At 42.0% G+C, this 26,697-nt stretch overlaps 1 protein-coding gene across 1 annotated transcript in view; it reads right to left on the reverse strand.

Annotated features, from left to right (window-relative positions):
• AMPH (amphiphysin) overlaps nucleotides 1-26,697 on the reverse strand; it is a 105,994-nt gene that overhangs the window by 6,173 nt on the left and 73,124 nt on the right. Inside the window, exons 11-19 of the mRNA XM_005146984.2 lie at nucleotides 25,984-26,112; nucleotides 20,830-20,937; nucleotides 17,682-17,705; nucleotides 16,046-16,069; nucleotides 13,418-13,450; nucleotides 12,024-12,074; nucleotides 9,856-9,972; nucleotides 5,214-5,270; nucleotides 1,175-1,324 (exon numbers count right to left, since the gene is read on the reverse strand). Coding sequence (XP_005147041.2) covers nucleotides 1,175-1,324; nucleotides 5,214-5,270; nucleotides 9,856-9,972; nucleotides 12,024-12,074; nucleotides 13,418-13,450; nucleotides 16,046-16,069; nucleotides 17,682-17,705; nucleotides 20,830-20,937; nucleotides 25,984-26,112 — 693 coding nt within the window. The remainder of the gene's footprint in view (nucleotides 1-1,174; nucleotides 1,325-5,213; nucleotides 5,271-9,855; nucleotides 9,973-12,023; nucleotides 12,075-13,417; nucleotides 13,451-16,045; nucleotides 16,070-17,681; nucleotides 17,706-20,829; nucleotides 20,938-25,983; nucleotides 26,113-26,697) is intronic.

The following is a 26,697-nucleotide window of genomic DNA, read 5'->3' on the forward strand; positions in this document are numbered from 1 at the left end:
CTGTTTACTGCACAGGGCATATATGAGAATGGAGATTTCCTTCTCTTGTTTTTCTTTCTACATTAAGACATGTCTACATTAGGAAAACAGCACTTGTGCAAGAATATGAATGAGTAATCCCTTCCCTGTTTTTACCGTTCCATTTCATCCTCCTGGGTCTACTTTCTATGTTACTGCAAATCAATGCAGTAAATAATAAAAATGCTCTGCAGATAGCTTGGGATGACATTTTCAATGTGCATTGGAATTAACAGACCTTTCTCCTCCACTCTGCTCTTTCTTAACTGTGGGTGGATTTAGGTAAAACCACGAGTTCCAAGAGTCACCATCCTATAGTTCTTTGGGAATTCAAGTCAGCAGGGTGATAGACAAAAGTGATGAAAGAAGGAAACATGACCTTTCTCTTTGGCTGAATGAGATTTATCCTGATTTACAGCAATGTAACTGAGAGCAGAGAAAGCAAAAAGGCTAAGTAGGCAGGATCCGGCCAATAATGAAGTTTGGGGCAAAAAGCAGTTAATGAAACTTGCTGGAGCATCCAACCTGAAAAGAACGTGTTCACCACTCCTCTGCCAGACCATCCTACTATGAGCAGAAATACAACATGCAGTAACAAAGGTGGCAACTGGCTGCCCAGCTGCAGAGTCTGCTCTAGGAGCTGCTCCCCAGCTCCTCAGAGGTTGCAGAAGAAAAGACAGCAGGCCAGATGCAGATACACGGCTTGACCACCACGATTTGTGTAAAACAAAGTAATGCTATTCATAGCACGTGGTGCCAGGAGGCAAGAAAAATTCATTACTTTCTCTGCCTATTTGTCCAGACAGCCCTGTTAGGTTATGTGGTAAAGCTTGCCTCCACAGAGGCGCACAGAGAGACTACAGCAGGAACAATATCCTTCCTGCCCATGCTGCTCCTAGCCCTCACAGGAGCCATCAGCCCATCAAGCCTGATTTCCCAGGGGAGCACAGGGGTACAAAGGCAGGCACAACCCAAACTAAGGACTCACAAGAAGGGGTACACAGCATGGGCCTCTCCCAAGGCTGAACCAGTAGAACTTCAGCCTTGCTACTTGTTGGACCTGGGGGCACAGAGCTGCAACAGCCTCAACTCCTTTGGGCAGCTGAATCTGTCCTGATCCCCATAACAAACTCCCCCATGCACTGACATGAGTTACCTGAGACACATCAGCCTCCCTTTCTTCTCCCTGAGGTTTGTCACCTTCAGCAATACCCTCCTGCTCAGTGGTAGCAACACCATCACCAGCTCCTGCTGCCACAGCCGCACCGCCTTCTGCTTCCACAGCCCCCTCGGCAGCAGGTACCACCTACAACCAACAGAAGAGAGGGACCCTTCAGGGTGTGAGTTCTGGATATCTGCTGCAGACACCACAGACCAGCCTCTGCTCTGTGACTTCCCAGGGTGGTGCCAACCCATGGCCTTGGTTTCACTGGAGTTCCTCCCAGGTTGTGGGAGAGAGCAGAGCCAGGGTCAAGCTTGTGCAAGGAAGCTGATAACAGCTGGGGAAGGCACATCTATGAAACCCCACTAGAAAGCTCTTAGCACAGTCCTTTGTTGTTACTGGAGTAACAGTTTGCCAAGGTTCTAGTATTCTTTCCTTCTCTTGCTTTCAAGCTGTATGGTGGAAGACATTCACCACAGGTTTCTGTTGAGAAGGACGAGCTTGCAAGCAGCCCAGGGGTCCACAGAACCCTGGCAGTGGAGTCTGTTCTCAGGAAGAGGCTCCAAGTGTTCTCCAGCTACTGTCACCTACCTCTAGACCTGGGCTGGCTTTGAAAATACTCCTTTACTTCTTTTCTAATAGAAAGAATTGCAAACTGGACTATAGCAGCAGAAGCAAATATATTCTGCAGCTGGATAAAGATCAGAAATCTTCAGATTCCATCAGATATCAGAAAAAAATACAAGTGTAAAGATCCGTAGCTAGGTCAGGATAAACAACAACCACATACGTAAAAGCCCATTCAGTCTGGATGAGACTGAACCATTTGTGATCAGTCTCTGTTGAAAAGTAAATGCAGTTAGTTGTTCCAGTTCTTGAAATGTGGATAGAAATGTACTTGCCTATAGATCAATGTCGAATCCTTCATCCAGCAGAGACTATTGGTGTAATTTAGATATCACCCTAACACTGATCTTGGTACATACTTGTATATGCTTGCAGTAGCATATTGGATATACAGAGTGGGTTAACCTTAGGGGATGATAAAACTCACTCTGTTAATCCAATTAATTTCAACATAGTATTTTTAATGTATGACAGATAGCATCAGGATAAAGTAAAAACACTAAAGTAAAGCAGTTTTCTAGGTACCCATGTGAAGCTCCAGTTAGCAGAAATAGCTTTGATCTCCAGCTAACTGCCTCATACTCTGTTTCCTCAGTTTGATCTTTCTTCCACAGATGAGGCTACTTCAGCTACCTGAACTCAACTTGATGTAATTAACTGTCCATGGGCACTCTTCAGGCATTGTTTTTCAGCAGTATCTAACATTCTGCACTATTCCTATTCACTGCTCCTAATTGGTACGATAAAGAAATTCTTCTGGAGTCCTGAAGGCAGAAAATACTGAAGGGCCTTGTAGAATTCACTGGAGAAGCTTTAGTTTAAATTGAAAATGCTGCTGACAAAGAATGTCCTATTATAATAAGAAATAAGGTCAAAAAGACATAGGCAGACGTTGAAATGTTCACTGATGACTTGTAAGGCAAGCAAGCTTGCCACTCCTGGTATTGCCAATTCTAGCAGCCTTGACCAAGAAGATATCCAAATAAAAGATGAATGCAAAAGCCCTGGAAGCAGCTAGTAGGAAAACAGTAGGGAAACAGTGTGTGTATCAGGTTGATTTTATACTGTGCGCTTCTAACAGCATGCTGCTGAAATTGATCTCGCTGTCTGTTGTCATTAGGATCAGCACTACTTTTCTATTTATTGGACTTGTACAGCCCATTTTCTTTCTCTAAGGAGGAGAATACTAATTTACATGAATCAGCTCTCAAATGCCCTGCAGCGAAAGGGTGATGCTGTCACAGCCTGTAGCCATGAGCTGAATGTATACCACAGCTCACAACTGCCTAATTATTTGTTCTTGTGGCTTAGAGTACAAACACAATGCAAGCTAGATGATTAAAAAAAACGTTTCACAAGAACACATGTGGGGTAACACAGAATGAACCTCACTATCAGCCTCAAATATTTTTGAATAGGAGGGAAAAGAAAGAGGGAGGTTCATGCCACTGAATTCACACCTTCGCAGATAGTTACCTGTATTACCTTACTTCACGTAAAACCCATCCTCAAATCTCCTTTCCATAGGTCATCAGTGATACCAGACAGTCTAATAGTGTTCCAAATTAGCTATCTCTAGCAGCATTACTGACATTTGGACAGTTGTCCCATTATACCAACCACAAAGAAAGGCTCATCCAGCATAATGAGGGCTGTGAAAGAAGAGCCACTTGACAGCTTTAATTGCAGCAGAAGGGGATGTTGCTTTACCCAGGGTGCGGCCGATTCAGATGGTTGCACTCTCCTCTCATTAACAGTGCTGGCAGCTCAACACAATGCCATGGATTTGGAAGCAAGAATGAACCCAGGCAGAGAAGAAGTAAAGGTCTGCCAGAGCAGCTCCCTCAGCTATGCTGCTTTTCCAGAGCTGAGGGTCTCACCCCATTGCTGGATTTAGAAAGAACCTGGGTAGTTTTTATGGCAGTTGGTTACAATCAAAGCTAAGCTAGTTAATATAATATCCAAGAGGAACTGATCATCATGCTTTAAGGAATACATCAATTGCTTGCAAAGTCGTGGAAGACTTTTGGGGTGCTACTTAAGAATTGATTGTGCAAGTTACAGTACCAAAGTGACCATCCTCTGCTGGAGGCCAGATACCAGCTTAGCAAATAGCCTGAGTTCTTATGGCAGCTCTCCTGCATACAGTGATTTTGTGATTTTAAGCAGAACACAGGGTCAAACTTACCAGGTAAGAGACCTCAATTATGTAATGCCAAGATGTATTAGAAAAAAGAAGAAATATTTCAAAGACTTGGCCTTGGTGCTCACAGGAGCATGGATTTCTTGCATGTTGCTCTTGGACCAGACTATCTTGGGAGTGACAAGCTACACTGAGGAGCAATGTAACACACACTTGCACTGTGCTGAAACTGAGCTGGGCTTGATCTGCCATTTCCATCCTGTACTTTCTTGCTATTCCACTGATTTCTGTGCTGTGTGGCAGCACTGGTAAGGAGTAAGGCACCAGTGAGTCCCAAACTCACTTCCCAGAGAGCCACAAATAGATCCTCAACTCTGGCAGAGCTACTGCTGTTTTACAGCAAGGTAACAAACCTAAGCTTGGGCATCTGGACTTATCATGTTCTGAAACCAAAGCAAAAGGTGACCAGCACACAATCCTTTTCTATACACTGTGACACCAAAATGAGTGACAACACAAAAGGAGGTTGTCAGCACCTGGTGATAGGAATACTAAGTGATTAAGGAGTAACTAAGGCTTGTAACTAGGAGTTACAATGTTTCCCAGTCCCTACTTCTATCACTGCATTTAATATGAAGCCATTCCTCTTGTGCTGTGCCCTCTGCCTGTTTGAACACATTATTATTTCACTTTAGTATGGAAGGATTCACAGGAAGTGGTTTTATCACCTCTGGAAAAATATAAGCAAAATATAATCAATCAAGTCCACACATGCACAGCTTAATGTATGTCATTGGGTTTTTCAGTTGCTTTGTAATTTGATTTTAACTCTAATTTGATGCTGGCTTTGTGCTTTAGCAAACAAACTTTTAACTTGATTATTTTCAAATATCTGTTTCAGTTTAAGGTATATGGTGCTAGTAGAAGCTACTGGGAATCTATGCAACAGATTTCCAAATGTCAATAGAAACAGACTCTACCTCCTTCCACCATGCAGCTGCTTTGTTTACTGCCCTGAAATACTTATCACTCTGTAGTGCTGTAACAGGCAGTTGCTAAGGCAGGTCCTGCATTCAATGAGAGATGCTCTGGTGTTAGAATATATACTGCAGATAAAGATATATCTGTGCAGTGTTACAGCAGATACCACAGCTGCATATTCGCCTGCATATTGATGATGTGCAAATGACAACTGTATTCTTTGCCATAATTCTCTTGAAGATATTAAAGCACAACCACAGCCTCAAGGCTGTTCACATGTACCTCGCTTTCTTTCTCAGCAACTCCAGTTGTCTCCTTATCCCCTGCCTCGACACTGTCCTGTATAAAGAGGAAATATGATCATCACCTTACTCATGCTGAGGCAATAGCTGCAGAGAAATCGATTATTAATCAAGCTTAATAGAAGCACAGCATGTATGGGATGCAATGAAATGAATGGCTGGAACTAAATGGGATAATATATAGCAAGCAGAAAGATTCTTGCTGCCACATATAAGCTGAAATAGAAGTACAAAACCCCAACAAATAAAACCTTTTACATATGTTATTAGCAGCATCAACTTCAAAGACCTGTTTTGTAAGCAACACCTCACAACACACTGCTGACCTTGTGGTTTCCAGCACCCTCAAACTTCTCCCACCCCTGACTCCAAACGTTCCCATTATAACCTATTGCTGCCCCTGCAACTCACCAGAGCTTCAAGGTAAACTTTTCTAAAGCACTTACTTCTTCCACTCATGTTGGACTGCAACTCATTTAAAGGGGCTGTTCAAAAGAGGTGGGTCACAAAATTCATCATTTTTTTGCAGAATCACCCTTCTCTAGGTCCATATGCAGTGGTACATGCAGCAGGTGCCTGACATTTAAGAAATCAGACATGTCAGTGGTCTTCCAAATCTGACACCCACTGAGGTGTTCAAAGGATTAAGCACACTGAATAATAATAGGCTTCCCCCAAACAGTACTGTTTACAGCACAGATGCCATCTAACACTAGGTCCTTTTCTACAGGTCTACAGTTGCTAAATTGCTAAATTTCTATGTGGGTGAATTCCAGATTGGGGATTTGCTAAACTTCAGGCCTGGTTTGGAACAGTTGGAGATGCTTTTTTCTGTTCAGGTTGAACTGAGGACACAGGCTATTTCTACAGACACTGCTGAGGAAAAACAAATCGAAGCCCTATGAAGGAAATGCATTTGCTATTAAATTTTGAAGCTGTTTGCATACACAGCTAAATCAAACTTTCCCAAAGAGCTGTAATGGTAAGGTCAAATGATGCAAATGTATGTGAGGGCATGGTAGGTTGGGCCATCTGCTTTGGCAATGAGAAGTTAGGAAACCTCAAGTACTAACGGCCTTCACGTACCCAAGCCTGTCATGCAAATTTTCTAGTTCCAAGTTTTCAGTTTGAGCTGAAATGGTTGCCTGTTTCCTATGTGATGGAAGGATGCTGAGTTATATCCAAACTTGTCACTCACGTCTTTCCTAATCTAACCTTCTTGTAAAGCCTGCGGTCACCTCATACGCCCCAAACATGTCCAGATGCCAGGGCAAGGCAGATGCTGACAGTGGTGTTACTACAGAAACCTCTCACAGCTTTATCCCATTAAAATTACAGTGTTATATAACCTTTTTTTTTAATGATCAGTTCTTCTTGATGCTGCCACAACACTGCCATGGTGTCTTCCCTTTTATATTAACTCTGAGGGGACTATAGAAATTCTTATATAGGAAAACCCCAAATATCAACAGCAAAATACAACTATTTCTGATCCTTGCAATACACAGAGCCACACAGAGAAGTCTCACTTTTTTCCTTTTTAATTCTACAGATGAGGTATACACAAATGTTTCTATTGCCTGTTATAGCCAACTGCAAGTCAGTAGATAGATGCTTTCCCTACTTCCACTATTAAAAAGTGATGAATTTCTGCCATCAGCTGCACTTATAAGTCAGTTTGCCTTCAGAAATGAGCATCATCCTGCACCTTATAGCCAGAAACGTGGCAGCCTCTGCTCTTCTCTTAATATTACCCTGGCAATATTCTGAATCCCAACAGCCCAACTTCAGAACTCGTTTCAGAAGAATCTAATATATACATATATATATTTTTAAATGAGGCCTGCTTTCCAGGCTCACTGGCTCAGAGAGTTTTGGTGGGAAAGAGGAAAGTAAGGAGAGCTATCCTTGCTTCCAAAGCCTGGGACTTCCCAATTTGTCTATTGTGCACTAGTCAAACTAGTAGCGTTTTGCTTTTGCATTTTTGATTAGCTGGAAGTTTGGATTTTGTGAATGGTGGGGTGGAGAAGAGAGGCATGGAAGCATGAACTGTACCAATTTCAGGACATGAAAGCCTAGTAGAAAGGATGGAAATAACAGCCTAGTAAAGTAACACCTTTGTTCCATCAAGTGAGAAAAATATACTTCTGCAGACTTCAACAGAATGACACCATCTACACCAGTTCCCTCCTGTTCACAAAACCCATATATTTTTAATGGCCTCATCCTCCAACTTGACACCTGCACTTAGCTGCACACTCAGAATTAGGATGCAGTCACTGGCTCCTCTGTACCTGACCACTGTATTGCTCTGCCAAACAATACATGCCACCATTTGGACATTCCACCATTTGGACACTGAATTGCACATACAATGGGATTCAACCATGATTACATAACCCCAAAGGTGCAGGCTGTTTCCTGGCTTCTGCTGTACTTGTTCAGTGTCTACAAAGAGTTTGTCAGGACGTAGTTTTTTATCTGCTTATACACAGCTTTGAAAACCACAGTATTCAGCTGAGTGTCTGCTTTAATGGAAGAACGTCAGAGTCCAGGCATGCATCAGATCCAAAGCACTGAAAGGCTCTTTCCAAACTAATGAGCTTAATTGGAGCCAAAAAGCTGATCTCTGACCAGTGCTCTCAACTCTCTGTCTTACACGTAGAAGAAGAAAGGGAAATAACAAGCTTCCATAAGCTTTCACTTCATTATAATGTCCTCATGTTGTCTTTGTTTGAATGTGAGAAACTGATGTAGTGAGAGGTGTAGCATTATTTGGAAAAGAATTAATGCATTTATAGAAATAAGTTCATGCATTATATCCTTCAGACTGCATCCTTAGGGTTTTACAGCTACCTTTGGAGAAGCTAAGGAAATAGGCAAATGCCTGTTTCAGTGTGCAGAAGTCCAGGCAAGGACTTGTTGCCATGGCTGACTTCTGTTGGTGCACATGGTCATTCTGTCCTAATTACTAAACACTTTATCCCCTCCCCAAGTAGGATCAGCTGTTGACACTTACTAATAAGAGCTTTGTTTGTTCTATGGCATTTGAGACCTGAAGGACCAAGTCAAAAATACATAATGAGATCCCAGGCAGCAATTCCAATGAGCTCTCATAATGAAGTTGGCAACCTTGTTCAGGCAGAGTAGGAAACATCAAGCAACTGAATACAGAACTCCCTGTCCTGCAAGTGGTACCCTACCCCCTGGACCATTCCCTCCCTAATTTAAATGAAAACCCTACCACAAATTTTACTGTGAAGCTCCTCCAATGAAGAATGCATGCCATAAACTTCCTGGATTAATGGGATGTGACAGGAAACCTACCACAGAAAAATTAAACTGATTAGGGGCTGTCACTCCAAACTGGAAGTTACCAAACTTGCATAAAGACTCCCAGAAAGAATCTATCAATATTTTACAAGTCCACTTTTAAGGTAAACTGTCACTTTTGAAGCAAACGAATGCAGAACTGTCAAGAAATGACATTTTCTCATCCTTTCCAACTCTGTATTTTCTTTAGCTTTGATCATATTTGTCATTAATCCTAATCTTCAAGACTCTTCTTTGCAAGTCCTGGAAAGCCCTTGCTGAAATAACAGCCCCTCAGAGCCAAATGCAGAATTACTCCATTTCAGACATTTTAAAATTGACACTTTTAGCTTATTTTCCCGAATTACCAAGGACAACTTCACATTTAAAAAGAAATGAACAAAACCCCAGCAAAATAAGCAAACAAACAAACACCAACTTTTTTTGTTCCTTAAATCCTTACAGATGAGCACAATAAAGCCATCTAGAAATAACCTTTTCAGTTTCATTAATATTTGTCATTCCACATTATTCCCTGTCATTCAGTCACGGGAAGAGGAGAGCTCCAAACCAATGATTGATTTCCCCTCCCTCCTCTCTCCACATTCCCTGCCTCCTTCTTTATTCCAAACTATCAGATTTACTCTGACTAGGCACAAGGCATTCTGGACAAGACTGACAAAACAACGTGCCTCAGACAGGCAGTTTCATTCTTTGCCATACTACAGAGTTGACAAGTTGTTACTGTGATTTATATCAACTGAAAAGAAACCACCCAGGAAAGGGGAGAGCTTGGCCTCCATAGACCACAGCACTTTCTCCTGAATGCTGACATGGAAAAATCTCCAGATTGGTCGTGGAGTTCCCTCTTCAGCTCATAGCTGGCTTCTAAAACCACGAACCTTGTAGACACTTATATTACAAATTGCTTTTTTTTCTGGTATTTTCATGCTTTGGCAAGGACCATACAATATGTACATTGCTTAGTGCTCAGCTTGAAATGAGAAAACTGCTAATAACGTCATTAGACATGGCATCAATTCTTTCTCCTTTTTAAGTTCATCTGAGAAACCACAACCACTCAGCCAAACTTCAGTCTAAAATGCCAGACATAAGAGGAATACACTTTAGGGCTGATAGGAAGATGCATGCTGGAGAGGCATGCTGTGACACAGCCCGGTGATGGGGAAACCAGCCATGGACGGATGGTGATGATGGAAAAGGTGGATGAAATGCAGCAGACACATCCACCATGATGGAAGGTGGCTTGGATGAGGCTCGGGAGGTGGCATGGGGGACAGGTCACTCACCACAGCCTGCTCTGCTGGCTCAGCAGGCTCAGCAGGGACAGCCTCCTTCTCCACAACAGCAGCAGCAGGGGTTTCCTCAACCTTGGGTTCCCCAGGTGGAGCTTCTTCAGCCTCAGTCTTTTGTTTTATGGATTTTTAAGTAGACAGTGGAAAAATTGTTGAGAAGTACATTATAATGGAGAGGGAGGAGAGGAATGGGAACTGTGCCTGGCATAATGCTGCTTCAGGCTCAATCTCACTGAGATTGACAACCATGCTTGGCCTTACAGCATCTAAAGGGCATTTTCATCCTTGGTGTTCAATAGGTAAATTGAGGCAGTCCTACATCCTTCCCTCACAAGGAAAGAAAGCATCAGCTTCCTATGCTACAGAAAGGAGTGATGGAACTGGGGGGAAGGCACTCAAACTCTCCAGAAACTGATGGTAGGGCCAGAAGCTGAAAATGGCACTTGTGTGCACCAACTGTGGGCTTCAAATATAAGTTCTTTACATTACCTCCTATTCCCTAGGTCTGCCTATTCTCAGACAATATAGCCCCTCCTCCAGTGAAAATAAGGAGCAATTAACAGAGACTCAAACAGTTTTTCTATGAACAAGGGCAACCACTGACTGCTGGAATTCTAGCAGTGAAAATCATCCCTGGTTTCTTATTAAAATGCATTTCCTCTTGAGCTCTCAATCAGCTACAATGCATCCATTTATCAACCCACTACTGGGAATTCCACCCTTTGAAACTGTGGCCCAGGCTTTCTTTTAAAGCAAGAAGATCTAACAGCTATCACCAGCCCTGCAACACGTTCAGTCCTGTGGCAAAGCAGTTCACAGCAAAAGTGAGATCTCCAGTGGAGACATCACTTCACAAATACACATGCAGACAAGGGGAGAGCTGCAAGCTGTGCTCAGCATTTTCATTTATAAAGATGGCTGACTCAAACAGATAAAATAACCCCAGTAGATTAATTTGCCATGAACAAATTGCTCAGCACAATATGAAGCTCAAAAGCTATTTAACTGCTTTGCAGCTGATAAACAGGCAGCTGGCTAGAAGGTCTCCTGTGATGAAGAGATAGCTTCCACAAAACTCCTAAGACACTAAAATCTTCTTCTCCATGGTATTTTTCAGGAAGAATCCCATACCTTCTCACTTTTTTTCTTCACATATTCCTTAAGCAGCCTGATTTTTAATGAGCTACAGAGAAGTCTGCGTAAGCAAGACCTTCCGGATTTGCCACAGCATAAACATTCATTATATTATATCATGCTGTGCAGAAATCAGTCTGTGTAGTGTATTCATGCTAGCTCTAGGGAATTCCACAGAGAAGAAATAGGACTGAAATGAGAAACACAAAGTACATTTATCCCAGGTAAGATGATTAATGAGTTTCCTGAGGTTTAATGCTGGAAGAAACTTTCAGGCTTAAAATCACAGGTAACACTATAATGCAGATTGCACTGATGTTCTTAAAGTCGCTTGTTGACAAGCAGTCTTCGGACTAGTTACCACATTTCAGCTACCAGTACAAATATCTCACTGTATTCAGTAACCATTATGAACACAAGTACCACCAGAGGCATTATACAAAAGCCACATTAAATAATATTGAGCATCACTCTGCTGCTATTAAGTAGCTATAGCACTCGCCCAGCAATGCTGCTATTCCACACTCTTACTCCAGGCTAACCAAAGACTGTAAGAGGAACAAAGAAACTCCACAAGTATGATCACTTCCAGAAAGATTCTCCACTCTTTAGAAGTAGACCATGCCTACTACTGATATCTGGAGAATGGATAGAACTATAACAATACTACAGACATTTAAACAGCTACCAGGTACTGTCACCTGCTTGCTGTACACTGGACCATAGTACTTGTTCTTGTAATTTCTAAAATGCAATAAATGAACAAACTGTCTGACTGCCCCTTTGAAAAGTTAATATAGCTTAGAATACCCTGGTTTTCTTTTCTTTTTCTCTGTGCTATCCTTGTGCAAGACTGTTTCAGTGAGTAATGATTTACAACAGCAACATCACCAACCAACTCATCCAGCTTAAGGTTTTGTGACTTAGAGGATGGAAAACCCCAAAAAGGAGAAAATACCTTTGCACAAAGGAAAAATGGTGCTAGTTTTTACAAGGTACTTAAAAAGGAAGCAAAAGCCACCACTTACCAAAGGCTCTGTCACATTCTCATTTGATTGCACTGTAAATGCAGAGGTATCCTAGATATAGAAAGAAAAACAATGATGCAAAAATATTTGAGTCAGGATGTTTGCAGGTGTCTATCAAAGATCTGATTTTTAAATGGTTCATTCAGGTAAACTCATAAGTAAATTCACACAGAATAAGATAATCTAAATAGATGTTAATCATTATTATTAGTTAAGCACTATTAACATTAAAGACATTCCTTCTAAACCACGCAATGTTATTAAAGGTAGTGAAACCCCCTTCAGTTAATACATGTGAACAGCAAGGGCTTTGCTTCAGACACAATGGACTTCTAAGTAGTAAAACTCTGAATCCTTCTTGCAGACTACACGTGCCCATGCCTGGGAGTACATTAACTCTAAGATCGTTTCACATCCTCTTGATGCTGGGCTTTTATTTCATTAGTTAGTAAAGTAATGATAGATGCAAAATTTTACCTGCATTCAGAAGATACAAGAATGGAGATGGTTTCCAACTTCTAACTCACTCAGAACCAGTTAATCTGCAAAATATCCCTGGCCAAATCCTTTTCCTACTGCAATGGGGGCATCAGATTTTGATTCTCTCATTGCCTTGATTATTAGCAGTGGCTCTTTGCCTCACTTTTTGCCCCTTTGATGCCCTAATTTAAATGCTCTGGAGCAGAATGGTTAAGCACTGGAAAACTCATTTCCATCCTTGTATAAGCTCAGCCTCTTTGGGTGCTTTTAAAACTGGAGTACAGGGTGTGCTGTGGATGAGCCAGTCTCTAAAAGGATGCTGAAAATTAATGAGGCCTCAGGTTATCCACCTGAAATTTGGGATCTTGGCACAGCCCTGGAATAAGGAATATGGAAGCATAAACATGGTATCTTCATGCACTGTATCTCTCTTATCTCTCTTACCATCAGCATGGCAACAAACAAATAATTAAGGTTTAACTTTCAGATTCAAATATATCTTCAATGAGTATAAAGTTGCAGAAACAAAACTCATTTTATATATACACAGAGTTGGTGAAAGTATGTGAAACTGAGGAACCCATGCTTTACAGGAGTTTGGAACTGTGAGAAAAAGCCACAAAAGAGCACAATAAGAAAAAGCTAAAGCAGTCCTTTAGGCAGGTAAATAATCATTCCCACTGAGGTAGTCAGAGTTTTGCTACTACATTCAGCCAGGCCCAGTGTACCAAGAGTATTAGCACCATTCCAGTAATATCCAGGAAAAATTTCTGAGGACAGGGTTTGGACTGGGGTCAGTGCAACCCTGTTGTGCAGCTTGTCTGTAGAACGCATTTCCTGAACATGTACAGCCAGTGCTAATCCCTTCCTACCAGCGCAGGAAAAACACATCTCAAAACATGTTTATTTCTTACCTGTGCAAATCCATTAAATGCTGTGCTGGATGCCTATGTAGAAGTGAAGATCAGAACAAATTATCATTTGTTTACTGAAGCAGAACAGGAGTCAAAACATTTTTATTTGCACAATAAAAATGTAGGCCAGACATTAAAAAGAAAAAAGGAAAAAAGAATAAAATGAGGGGTAAGGCAGCAAGAAATCTGACGACAGTGCTAGTTGATAAGAGGCATCACAGGCTTAAAGAGAACAACGAAACCAAAAAGCAGAGTAACTTAAGCGATTCTATAAAGCAATAAACCAAAAAGGACCAGGTGCTTTTAAAGTTCTACAGGTAAGACACAGAACCTGTGAGACACAATGTGCCATCACAGCTCAAAGCTTCATTCCCCAGTTAGAAATGCAGTTTTGTCAGCCTGCTTCACTGCATGGCTGAAGGGCACCACACTATGAACAGTTGCATGGCAGTTTCCAAAAAAAAGAGAGTAGCACGGGCTTAGGAGGGACAGTGGGAAAAACACACATGGATTGTTTTTAAATGACAAGGTTATGCATGACCTAAGGAACTCTTTGTCTAGACTAGGCTACACACTGGGGTAGGTACCTCTTCTTTATCAGCCTCAATTTCCTGGTACAACAATCCATATCTCCGGTTAGCAATTTCATCTTCAGATAAATCTGAGTTGTTGGTCTCATTGTCTTTAGGACTAGTTGAACTCTCGGTGCTAGCATTTCTGGAATTTCCCATTTGAAACAGAGCCAAGGGTCTAGCTATCTCCTTGTTTGGTCCAGGATTGCTAATGCCTGCCTGCTCCCCAGGCAAGCCTTGTTTTACTGGTGCCTCCTGACTTCTATTGCTTGTGCTTGCATCTACTTCTCCCCAGCTGCTACCAGTACCTCCTAGGTCTTGTGTAGACCATTTATCACTAATGCCTAACCAAACATTTTCCATGTTACCTTCTTCTGAGTCTTGCTCCTTGGGGAAAAAAGGCCAATTATCCAGTCCATTGGCTTGGATATCTGACACATTAGAAAAACCCCAGGAATCATGAGTAACTGTTGGATCCCAGTTCGCCAGCCAGGGGTCCATTTCCAAGGCTTCAGGAACACCACTGCTACTAGGATGCTCTTCAGCTACTGCTGCTGCTGCCCTATCTGTCACTTGGTCTTCTGCATTATCTAGGCAAGGATTACCACAGCTTTTGCTAGCAGCATCAGCTGCCTCAGGCAGCAATGGCCACTCTTTTTCAGCAGCACCTTGACCTTCAGCAGCAGCACTACCATTTGTGAGAAGGCTGATGCTATTGTCTTCAGTTCCTTTACCAGATTCTTCTGCACTGAGTAATTCTGCATCACACAGAATGTTTCCAGTATCCGTAAGGTCTTTTTCTGTGTGGTCAGTTACCTCTAGATCAACATGTACCCTCATTTTTATACACTCCATGGATGTACTCTCTCCAGTACCACTGTCAGTTTGGTCTAAACCATCTGCAAATGTCCTTTGGAGGTCCTGATCCCAGATACCAAAGACTCTCTCAGGCTCAGCACCAGTGCTTTCTATAGTTTTACAGTTATCCACTACTATTTTTTCCCCATCTTCCAGCCCTGTGCTTAACAATGGTATTTCTCCATCCTTCTCCTTAATGACATTGACCCACTTGAATTCTTCTTCCCTGGGGTTTTCTAGGTTAGCATCACCTGCTCTCTCAGCATCCCCATCATTACCTTCTAACTCTAGATCTGATTTTGCTAAAACCTCATGAAGTTCTCCCTCATTGTTTCCCTTGGGTTTGCAACCTTGTTCTTCCAGTTCCTCTGTACCTTCTACCTCCTCGTAGTTAACAGCTCTGATCTCTACCTTTTCACTTGGCTTGACACCTGCCCACTCGTCTTCCTCCCGCTCTTCCTCTGCCTTTTGCACATCACATGGGAGGGGTTCATCCAACAAGCTATCAGTTCCCAGGATGGGTGTCTCAAAACTGGTTATGTTCTCTAAAGGCTGATTGGTCACCACATCTTCCCATGGGACATTTCTGGCATCCAACTGGTCCTCCAGTGAAGTCCTCTGGTTTTCATTTACAGACGCTGACCCTGGAGCAGCATCCTCCTGCTTCTCTACAGCAGGCCAAACACTAGCAGGCAGAGTACCCGTGGATTCGCTTGAGGCTTGCTCTGCCCCAGGGAAAAGCAAAGAACCGCCTGCAGTAATTTCCTGGCTGACAATGGGTGTGCTAATATCTAGGCCCCAGTTGAGTGAACCTAGATCAGTTTGAGTTCTGTTAATATCTTCTGATGACCCACTGTTTGGGGCTTCCTCCATGACCAGGTTACACAGGGAAAGACTTTTTGAAGAATCAGGCTTTAAGCAGACAGAAAAGCAAAGAAAAAACACAAGATGAAAAAGATAAAGGCGGACTTGATGAGAAAACACAAAATTCATATTTTACTAAAAGCAATTTTAATTTAAAGAATGCAAGTGACTAAGCCATTTTAGGAAAAGCTATGTGGTCTGCAACATCTGGAGGCAATTGATTGCAATGTAAAAGAGCAGCACTGATAGACAAAACCAGAAAACTATATATCACACCACACTGATTAAAGCATGTCTCTAGAGCAGTTGCAATTTTGAGGGGAGGTTTGCTTACCGGCTGCACCAATTCACTGCTTGTCTGTGGAGAAGAAAATCACAGGTATAAAACACAGAAAGAAGAACACTATGTACTTTGTTACAGCAGCAGTTTGTTAATTAGCACTTCCCTAACCAGCAGCAGGTCTCAACTTGGTGTGGGGAAAGAGCGGCGGGCCCTCTCTTGCTGCTTCACGGGAGACTAATGCCAGGCCCCTGAATTTAAGCCATGCTTCCAGCTTCCCTATTACATTATAAAAGATCTACATGCGTAATGAGTATTTATCACTCCTTGCTTTCCTCTGTGAGCCATTGACATTTTGACCACAAAAACCTTTTATCAACTCAAATGAAAAGAGGAGTTCCTCTGGGAGACAGTGATCAAGGAAGGAAACAACACAAGTGGCAGTGGGTTTTACTTGTATTCACTCTAAGGCATCGCTGCAAGCAGTGCAGAGGGCCCTGCACATGCAGCTCCTTTGAGTCTCCATCACCATGTGCCATGCAGAGACATTTACACTGCTGTCTCCACTGCCACTTTGAACAGGTACAAATGCTGCAAGCAAGATCAACAACTGCTCTGTATTCAACCTATGAAGAGAAACTCAGCAAATGATTGAGTATCCCCAATTTCAAACATTCAGCTGTGAAGCTCACTACTTACTGGTTTTAGACTAGAGCAAAGAGGAAAATAATTGCAATGCAGAATACATTTATAATATTAATATTTATTAATAAAACTGTGAAAGGAAGACACTGATAAAGCTATCTAACATAAATTTAGAGCAATATAGCTGAAACATTTATGGGTTATTTTAGCTGGTCTAGATATTGGCAGCCCTGAAATTTTGGCTAGCCTACAAGTGTGACTTGTTTTTCAGGCTCTATTTAACCTTTCCCAATAGAAAAAGATGAGCATTTAATATACATCACATACACTGTGTGCTCACAAACCAGTGCTACAAATGTGAATGCATGAGAAGCATCCACAGATTTCTGTGCTGGCTGAAGCTGCAAAAGGTCATCAGGGGTACATGTCAAGTCAACCCCACTATCTCCGTGGCATAAAGTCATAAGAAAGCTTACAAAAATGAGTTGTTCCTGCAGATGACTGCATCTGATTTGGCACCAAGAGAAAAAAGGAAGATTCATGCAGCTTCCTAAGGTTGCAGCTTCATTTGTGAATAACTACAAGTTCACTGCATGCCCACAAAGACAAGTTAAATTCTCTTTCTATTTCTGAACCTTGAACAAATGGTTGTCCACTGGGGTAAAGTCCTGAGGAACTACACCTTCAGATAACTGAACCAGGTGAGTAGCATACATTCCTAACCTGTACTAGCAGTAATTTAAGCATGAGAATAAAAGCAGCACATGCTTCGCTATATTGATTGTGAATCTTATTAGCCTAGATTTCTGACATCATTTAGGAGGTTTGTAGGCCAAGCAATGGGGATTATTTTTTAATGTTGTTGGTTTTAAAAGATCCCCTGTGGCTCCATAAACTTGAAAGTGTTTGTCACAGTCTATAGATTCTTTATCTTAGATATATCCTTTATATTCTCTGGTAAAAGCACTGCAAAACTGAGTTTAGGGGGTTATATAATCAGATGCACAGAAAAATTTCAATTCACAATGCTGAATGTCAGGCTTACCGTCCATAAATCCCATGGCAATGTCTGAAAAAAAGGAGGGAAAAAAAAGGGTTTAAGAAAAAATACTTTTCATGTTCAACATGCTACATAATTGTGAGCATTAACTAACAAGAGAGTGTTTATTTATATCAGAGAATCCTAGAATGGTTTCATCTAGATGGGACCTTAAAGCTCATCCAGTTCAAACTCCCTGCCATGGGCAGGGACACCTACTAGTAGAGCAGGTTGCTCCAAGCCCTGTCCAACCTGGCCTTGAACACTGCCAGGGATGGGGCAGCCACAGCTTCTCTGGGCACCCTGTGCCAGTGCCTCAGCACTCTCACAGGGAAAAGACCTCTTAGCCAAAGAGATGAATGGACAGGTGAAAGGAATGCAGCAGACTTCATGCCAAATATTAACAGCCCACCGCATAAGAAGAAGCTCTGCTGATCAGTCCCAAAAGCTGTCTGAGATGCTTCAAAACATATCTATTATATTTGCACCTAGCTAAAGCCCATGAAAAACAAAAACTAAAGATGTTCATAAAGTAAAATGTAGAATTGTTTCTGAAATATCTGCACATGGTAAATGTGACATCTAACATCTGCCCGAGAGAAAGGATTGCTGCTTCTTTGCTTTGCTTGCCTGCATCTAGCTTCTTTTCTTGCCTCCTTCTCATAAGGGGAAAATGGCTCTCAGAACAAATTCTGCTTTCGCAAAAGACAAAGTAATAACTCAATACTCAGATTCACATCAAATTAAACTGATTGAGAAATGGCTGTTGATGCTACCTTGGTTTAAATCCAGGTATGTGCTTCTTCTGTGTATGTAATTCACAAGTGTACCTGCTTACTCTGCTGTAACACTATTAGCTAAATAGTCAAGCTTTAAGGAAAAGTGATAGGTCTGTTCCTATAGTGCTAGCTGGTACAAACCCTGGATATCCTGTCGACTTCCATGGAAGTAGATAGATTGCTTTATTTTCATCTTTTCCTTTTCCTTCCACTGCTCATGAGACTTTGGGTACAAGAGGGAAGGAACAAACTAAGGGAAAGGTGAGACAGATGGCAGCTAGCAAACAGATGTCAGAAGCAGGCACATTTAGAAAGGACATTTCTGAAGCAGCCATAAAAACAGAAAAGCAAGTGAGAAGGGCAGACCAGGGCTCACTTACTGTGGTCTGATCACCCTGGCAGAGCAGTGGAGGAGGTAATTAATTAAATGATTGATAAGAAAGTCATGCCAGGCCTCCTGAAGCATCGTGGCATGAATGACTACCCAAGTGTATACATCACTACTTCAGCAGTTTACTGAAGGGAAAATATCTGTGACTGAGGCAAAAACCATACACACCTCGGAATAACTCTTAATGCTCTCTTAAGCTCCCTGCAAAGTAGCACAGGGCTCTCCAAAGACTGCAGCTGGGCTGCCATAGCAATGACCCTGTTATATCCAGTGAGTCCAAGACCCAGACTGCAGGAGGAAAGATGAAAGGAGAGACTGAAAGTGCATCAACTGACTACAAATCATAGACTTATTTTACACAACTCCTGCTTTTCTTTTTATTAGATGCAATTAAAATATTTAATCATTTTGTAATAGAATCATAGAATAGTTAGGGTTGGAAAGGACCTTAAGATCATCAAGTTCCAACTCCCCTGCCATGGGCAGGGACACCTCACACTAAACCATGACAACCAAAGTGCTACTTTGGTATGAAGTGCTAAGTGCATAAGCGCTTCTTATGCACTTAGATGAAAAACACTGTATTTTTCTACACAGAATTATATTCTGTATTCCATGGTACAGTTGAATATAAAACAACTCTTGCTAAATTAACAAACTCTTTATTTGATATCAAGACAAACATGCTGGGTCACAAAAATTAAATGTCCTTGGTTTCATGATCCCATTGTTCTAATGAGCATCAATATAAGACAAGCTGAAAAGGCAGAGTTAGCAAAGTCATAGCTAGAGTTTTCTTTCTTCTCCTTCCCTGTTTTGAAGGAGCAAGAAAAATAACAAGTAAGGTGGACAAAGCCTCTGCTATAATTGAACAGCTCTCTTAGCAAGCCACAATGAGAAATTTCAGCTAATGTTCAGTGCTGGCAATACACTTTTTCTGACAGTGCATAATCCATCATAGATCACTACAGATCTGACTGCATAACTAGGACTGCACACCAAGTAAGACACTAATTATGTGAGGAAGAGATCAGCAGAGAACCAGGACTATCTCAGCCTTAAAGCTTCTCATCTTCTCACTCCTTTCCCAGTGCTGCATTCCTGAACAGCTGATTAGTCCTCTCATGTTTCACAGTACAAGCCAGGTTAGTGATAGCCACAGGGATAAGAGGTTTTGCTAACAATATGTTAATATTGTTCCTTTCTCTGTGTACAACACAGGGCTACAGCTCTGCTGGCCAGGAGAACTTCCTTACTGTACTATTAGCCCTGTGGGGAGTGAGGGTAAGTTCTGGGTCTTAAAATAGCAGTTCCCTGAGGATAAGTCAATGAAAATCAGCAACTTGACACATCAGCCTTTTTTTCCTTTTATACTTCTTTTTCTTTTCATATTGCTGCAAGAAACTACCCTGGCGAATATTATCATAGAACACAGATTTTCTTTAACACAACATCCTGCAAGGAAACACCCTATGCTGTGATCTCACTTTCTTTGATGGTAGGTCTAAACGAGATTTATAAAAGCAAAACCACTCAGCTCAAATCCACTACTTGGTAGAGAAACTCCATCACAGCAAAGCAATCACATGCTGAGTCCATGAGACCAGGGTCCCCTGAGGCATCTTTCCAAACATGAACAGTCAAAGCCAGGTCAGAAAAAAAGCACTAGAGAATTATAATGGTGGCACTGAGAGTTATTCTAAAGATGGAAAATAACAACATGCTGAAGTCAACACCAGGGTACCATCAAGCCATTCTCACTGGCAGACATCTCATTCACCACCTGACAATTTCCTCACCTGCCAGTACCTCATATACAGGGTTACAGAAGTGAAAGATAAATGGCTGACTAGAAGTGCTCAAGAAGATCAAGTTTTTCATTCACTACAGACAGCCCTGTTCCTTAGAACATGAGGCAGATCTTTGCTACCAAGCACAGCATGCTTCATCCGTGTTCTTCACCTGCCTCAAAGCAAAGAGATACCTGAGACATGGGTGAATGAGTAACTCCTGTTGATACAACTTCTGGCTTGAAAGGGTCAAAGTCCAAATCTAGTAAAGATTCTTCTTTCTTAGCTTCTGGAACTTCATTCTGTTAGAAGAGAAACATAACTCTTGAAAAACTCATCTTTCAAAAGCAAAATACGAGGGTATTGGAATTAGATTTCAATTCTGAACATGAACATCAATTCACATTTAATGCTGCCCTTAGCTCTAAACTTTAGGAAACATCTTACATAACACTACCTAAATCTTGCTACATTGATCTGCTCCGACAAAAATGGATTACATGGTAGAGCCTTTTTCTTGTTTACAATTAATGAATTAGCCAAGGCCTCTGAGGTCACTATAAATACATTTCTTGGTTCAATAGGCTACGGTCTTTCCTGCTGTAAAGCAACAAGAAAAATAATTAGCATGCTTCAACAGAAAACTTTAATTAGCAGGAAACAGCAGCTGAGATTTAATTTGCACTAATGACAAATGTTCTAGGCAAGCATCTCGAGTTTGGTAACAAGGCTAGTACTGCCTACTATTAGTTGTTCAGTGGTTATGAAGTAGTGGGCAAAGCTTGTCTTTCAGTGTATGAAATATGCAGGTAATAAAGTATTCATTGGAATGCTATTTTGAAAAGTGTTCAGATTGGAAATGGCACCATGGGAAATTACCTGTACACATACATCCACTTATAATCTTATGAAAGAATGGTAGCACAGAGGCAGACCACATAGCCCTATGTCCTGTCCCTGACTGTGACCCAAGTGTACACACCAGAGGAAGTCTACAACAACAGGGCAGTCGTAAGAACAGCAAAACTAGGAGATAATTATGATGATGGTAACTGCAAAATAAGCAAACATTTAAGAGTGTAAATTGCTGGTAAAGAGATATTCAAATATAGGTAACTGATGGCTTCCGAATGCCACAGGACATCTGAGCTCTTTGTATCACCTGAAAATGTGGTCAAATAGTGCCTCAGCTGCCATGCTAGGAGTGATGGAGTTACCTGGAACTCTTCAGTCTGGAAGAGGAGAGCTAGGGGTGGGGTCTACACCAGTGCAAAAGGCATAGGGGTTTGGCTGCTCCATGCCTCCTTCAAAGCAGGTAGCAGTGAAGTTGGTGGTGGCAGATGTGGAATAGAGAAGAGGTGATGGTCCTTCATGTGGCACAGAGCTCAGCTGAGGGCCTCCTTGCCACTGTAGTGTGAATGTGAAAAACCTGCTCAGTCTTTCAGCACATGAAAATCTGGGGCAAAGTAGTCTGTTACAGATTACTAAATAGGTAGAAATCACATTGATCAAGCCCCCTGAGCTGCAAATGGCTGAAGGCTGAGATACCGTAGGAGAAAGGAGTGCAAGGAGTACTAAATTTGCTTGCCTTGTTTTACGTTCTTCCCTTGGCCTCTGCTTCTGGCTACTGGTGATGACAGATAACTGGTCTGACGCACTGAAGCCAGTGTTATGGTCTCACACTTTAAAAAGTTAAAACCAAACTAGCCCTTCCCACCAGTAACCAGCATGACATTCATTCTGTCATGGTTTTCATCTGGTATATTTAGACTTCATCACATATGCCCTTGAGGCACTAGTACCCATATGGTCATACAGCTTCATGAAACAACACAGCATTAGCTAGCACATAATCAGAAATGAATGGAGGTGGAAGAAGTTAATTGTCTTTCAGTAAAGTTCAAAAATTAAGGTATTTATGAGGACTGAAGCAGATGCCATAAGCACCAAGAGGAGGAAGTCCACATTTCCTGTGGATTTCATGCAGTGTACTTTCAATAGCTGGTTCTCTTACAGAAGGATATAGAACCTACACATCACACTATCTGTGTGTGCCTGTACACACTCGGAGATCTCAATACAGTAAGGTGCTTTAGTGAAGGGGGTGGGTTTTGTGGAGGAAAAAGTGCAGATGATTCATGAGAAGGTGGCCAGGGAATAGCTTAGGTCATTCCCAGGTCACTGACTACAGAGGAGAGAGGGAAATAAGTCACACACTGAAGGGAGATCAATTTTTCCTTGAGAGACAAGAGGAAGATTTCAGTTCCTAGGAGTATGCCCCACCTTTATTATGCCATTCCAATTTTATACCATTCTCTCATAGAAAGGCTGTAAAGATTCTGGAAATGTGACTTACACTCACTTAAAGCTCTGTTCCAGAGTCAGCTCTTAATGGAAAAGCAAACCAGATCCATTTCTGCTTCCCTGGCTGGCTTGATATGTGAAGTTTGGGTGGATAGACCATTTAATGCAGCATGGGAACACCTAGCACAGGTTACACCAACCCTTACCACCGATGCCAAGGCTAAAGCTGCCAGAGTAATAACTCCCATGAAGTTAGGGTACAATGATGCAACAGACCTGCAATCTCCCTTTAGCAGGAGGCCCCAGCAGTGGCTTCATGCTGGGAGCTGCCATTAGATCTTTAATTGCATGGGGACTTAACTATAAATAACTTTTCCAAATAGATCCCTATGGACAGAAATGCATTTTTCTCCCCTCCACAAGAAAACAAAACAACACATGTTCAAATTCTCTAGAATAATTGTTTTTCATTGCTGTGCCTACATTCTTCCATGTTGTCAATTGAAGTAGTACGAAAACAACAATCCACATGAAAACAAAAAATTCATAAACATTCTGCATGAGCTTCAGGATCTGCATATTTCTCCCCAGTCTATTCAACACAGGCTCAGATATCAGAGTTGTAATTACCATAATAGAAAGGGTTCATTATTGAACAACCAGCAGTTACCACAACTGCATAAAAGCTGAACAACTGACTACAAATTATAGACTTACTTTACACAACTCCTGCTTTTCTGTTTATTAGATGCAATTAAAAAAAATTAATCATTTTATAATAGAATCATAGAATAGTTAGGGTTGGAAAGGACCTTAAGATCATCTAGTTCCAAATCCCCTGCCACATGCAGGGACACCTCACACGAAACCATGACAACCAAAGCTCTGACCAACTTGGCCTTGAACACTGCCAGGGATGGAGCATTCACAACTTCCCTGAGCAACCCATTCCAGTGCCTCACCACCCTAACAGTAAAGAATTTCTTCCTTATATCCAATCTAAACTTCTCCTGTTTAAGTTTGAACCCGTTACCCCTTGTCCTATCACTACAGTCCTTAATGAACAGTTCCTCCCCAGCATCCTTCTAGGCCCCCTTGAGATACTGGAAGGCTGCTCTGAGGTCTCCACGCAGCCTTCTCTTCTCCAGCCTGAATAGCCCCAACTTTCTCAGAGATGAGGTCTCATGAGAGCAGAGGGACAGGATCACCTCCTTTGACCTGCTGGTCACACTCCTTTTGATGCAGCCCAGGACACGGTTGGCTTTCTGGGCTGTGAGTGCACACTGAAGCCAGCTCGTGTTCATTTTCTCATCAGCCAACACCCCCAAGTCCTTCTCCGCAGGGCTGCTCTGAATCTCTTCTCTGCCCAACCTGTAGCTGTGCCTGGGATTGTTCTGACCCAGGTGTAGGACCTTGCACTTGTCATGTTAAAAATCACGAGGTTGGCATCAGCCCACCTCACAAGCGTGTCAAGGTCCCTCTGGATGGCATTCCTTCCCTCTAGCGTATCAACCGAACCACACAGCTTGGTGTCATCAGCAAACTTGCCAAGGGCACACTTAATCCCACTGTCCATGTCACCAACAAAGATGTTGAACAAGACTGGTCCCAACACTGATCCCTGAGGGACACCACTTGTTACTGGTCTCAAGCTGGATATTGAGTCATTGACCACAACTGTACATGTGGCCATCCAGCCAGTTCTTTATCCACTGAGTGGTCCACCTATCAAATTGATGTCTCTCCAATTTAGAGACAAGGATGTCATGTGGGACAGTGTCAAACGCTTTGCACAAGTCCAGGTAGATGACATCAACTGCTCCACCCTGTCCATCACTTTTGTAGCCCCATCATAGAAGGCCACCAAATTGGTCAGGCAGGATTTCCCCTTAGTAAAGCCATGCTGACTGTCACCAAGCACCTTGTTTTTCAGGTGCCTTAGCATAGATTCCAGGAGAATCTGCTCCAAGATTTTGCCAGGCACAGAGGTGAGACTGACTGGTCTGTAATTCCCTGCATCATCCATTTCCCCCTTCTTGAAAATGGGGGTTATAATTCCCTTTTTCCAGTTGTCAGGAACTTCACCTGTCTGCCATGATTTTTCAAATATGATGGCCAGTGGCTTAACAAGTTCATTCGCCAGCTCCTTCAGGACCCATGGATGGATTTCATTCAGGGCCCATGGACTTGTGCACGTTCAGATTTTTAAGATGATCTTAAACCAGATCCTTTCCTACAGTGGGCCCAAGGTCTTCATTCTCACAGTCCCTGTGTCTGCCTTCCAAGACTTGGGTGATGCGGTCAGAGCCTTTGCCAGTGAAGACTGAGGCAAAGAAGTCATTAAGAACTTCAGCCTTCTCCAAATTCAGGGTAGCCAGTTCTCCTGATAGCTTCCGGAGAGGGTCCACACTGTCCCTAGTCTTTTATTTGTAATGTAATTATAGAATCCCCTCTTGTTATCTTTCACATCCCTAGCCAAGTTTAATTCTAACAGGGCCTTAGCTTTCCTAATCTGGTCCCTAGCTTCCCAGACAACATCCCTGTATTCTTCCCAGGCCGCCTGTTCTTGCTTCCACCTTTTATAAGACTCTTTTTTTCCCCTCAAAGTTTCCTCAGCAGCTCCTTATCCATCCAAGGAGGTCTCCTGGCCCTCGTGCTGCACTTCATTTTAGCTGGGATGCAACACTCCTGAGCTTGTAATAATGAGCTGAAAGTGATCTTGATCACTTCTCTGCTGTGTAACTAATGTTTCTGTGAGTCAAAACCAAGGGAATAAATTACCTAGCTGGTACAGCCTTTTATACCTGCAAAACATTTATTAAAACAGACAAGTACCTTTCCTTTTTGTCAATCACCCAAAAGAAAATAGGAATACTTTTAATGATTTTGATGGAAGGAAGGGAAATAATGAGGATAACTAAAATGCCACTCGAGATGCTTAGGATTAGAAAAAAAAAGAAACAAAGCCAAGGAGAAAATAAAAAGCCATTTTGGAGAACTAAGGGTGATTGCAAGGTGGGACCCACACATCCTCTGAAGCTTACCTGTGAAGGGGTCGTCACATTGATTTCTGGGACAAAGTTGTCATCAAAGAAGTTAATGATGTTCTCCTGTTTCAGCTCCTTTGTGGGTGTGAGCTTAGGCAGCGGTGGGACTGGTGGACCTTTCCTCAGCTAAGAAGACAGCAAAAATATCACAGACTACCTCAGGGATAAAAGAAAGACCTGTAAACTTGGCCTAAAATTGGTCTAGGTTTTTATCTCTGCTGCTTCATAGGCTGAAAACAGTTTGTCTTTTCACCACCTTGAAACAAACATTGTGGACAAAGCAAAATAACTCTATGTTTCAGACTTACTGCAACTCAAGGTTTAGGATATAAAAGCATTTCTTGGGTGATTCTTTTCTGCTGTGAAGGGCACACAGTGCAAGACACTTCCTCTCCCATGCAGCTCATAGTTGGAAGGGCAATACTGCAAAGAACCAGGACTCTGCAGCTTTTTGGTGTCTTACGCACATACCTGTTTAGCCTTGGGATTTTGTCCCTGCCCACCTGTTTCTCCCTTTAAAGCCTACTTAATGCTAAAGCCATATCATCTCTGGGAATCACAGCACCTCAAAGGTGCTTAGATTACTAATTGCTCCTGCTTTCCAGGAATTCGCATAAATATGACAAGCTATTTGCTTGGAATAATACCAAATACAGTTGGATAATTTTAAGATTTGTCAAAATACCAAGAAAAAAAGTAAAAAAAAAGGAT

Source organism: Melopsittacus undulatus, chromosome 1 (genome assembly GCF_012275295.1).
Source record: "Melopsittacus undulatus isolate bMelUnd1 chromosome 1, bMelUnd1.mat.Z, whole genome shotgun sequence".
Taxonomy (NCBI): domain Eukaryota; kingdom Metazoa; phylum Chordata; class Aves; order Psittaciformes; family Psittaculidae; genus Melopsittacus; species Melopsittacus undulatus.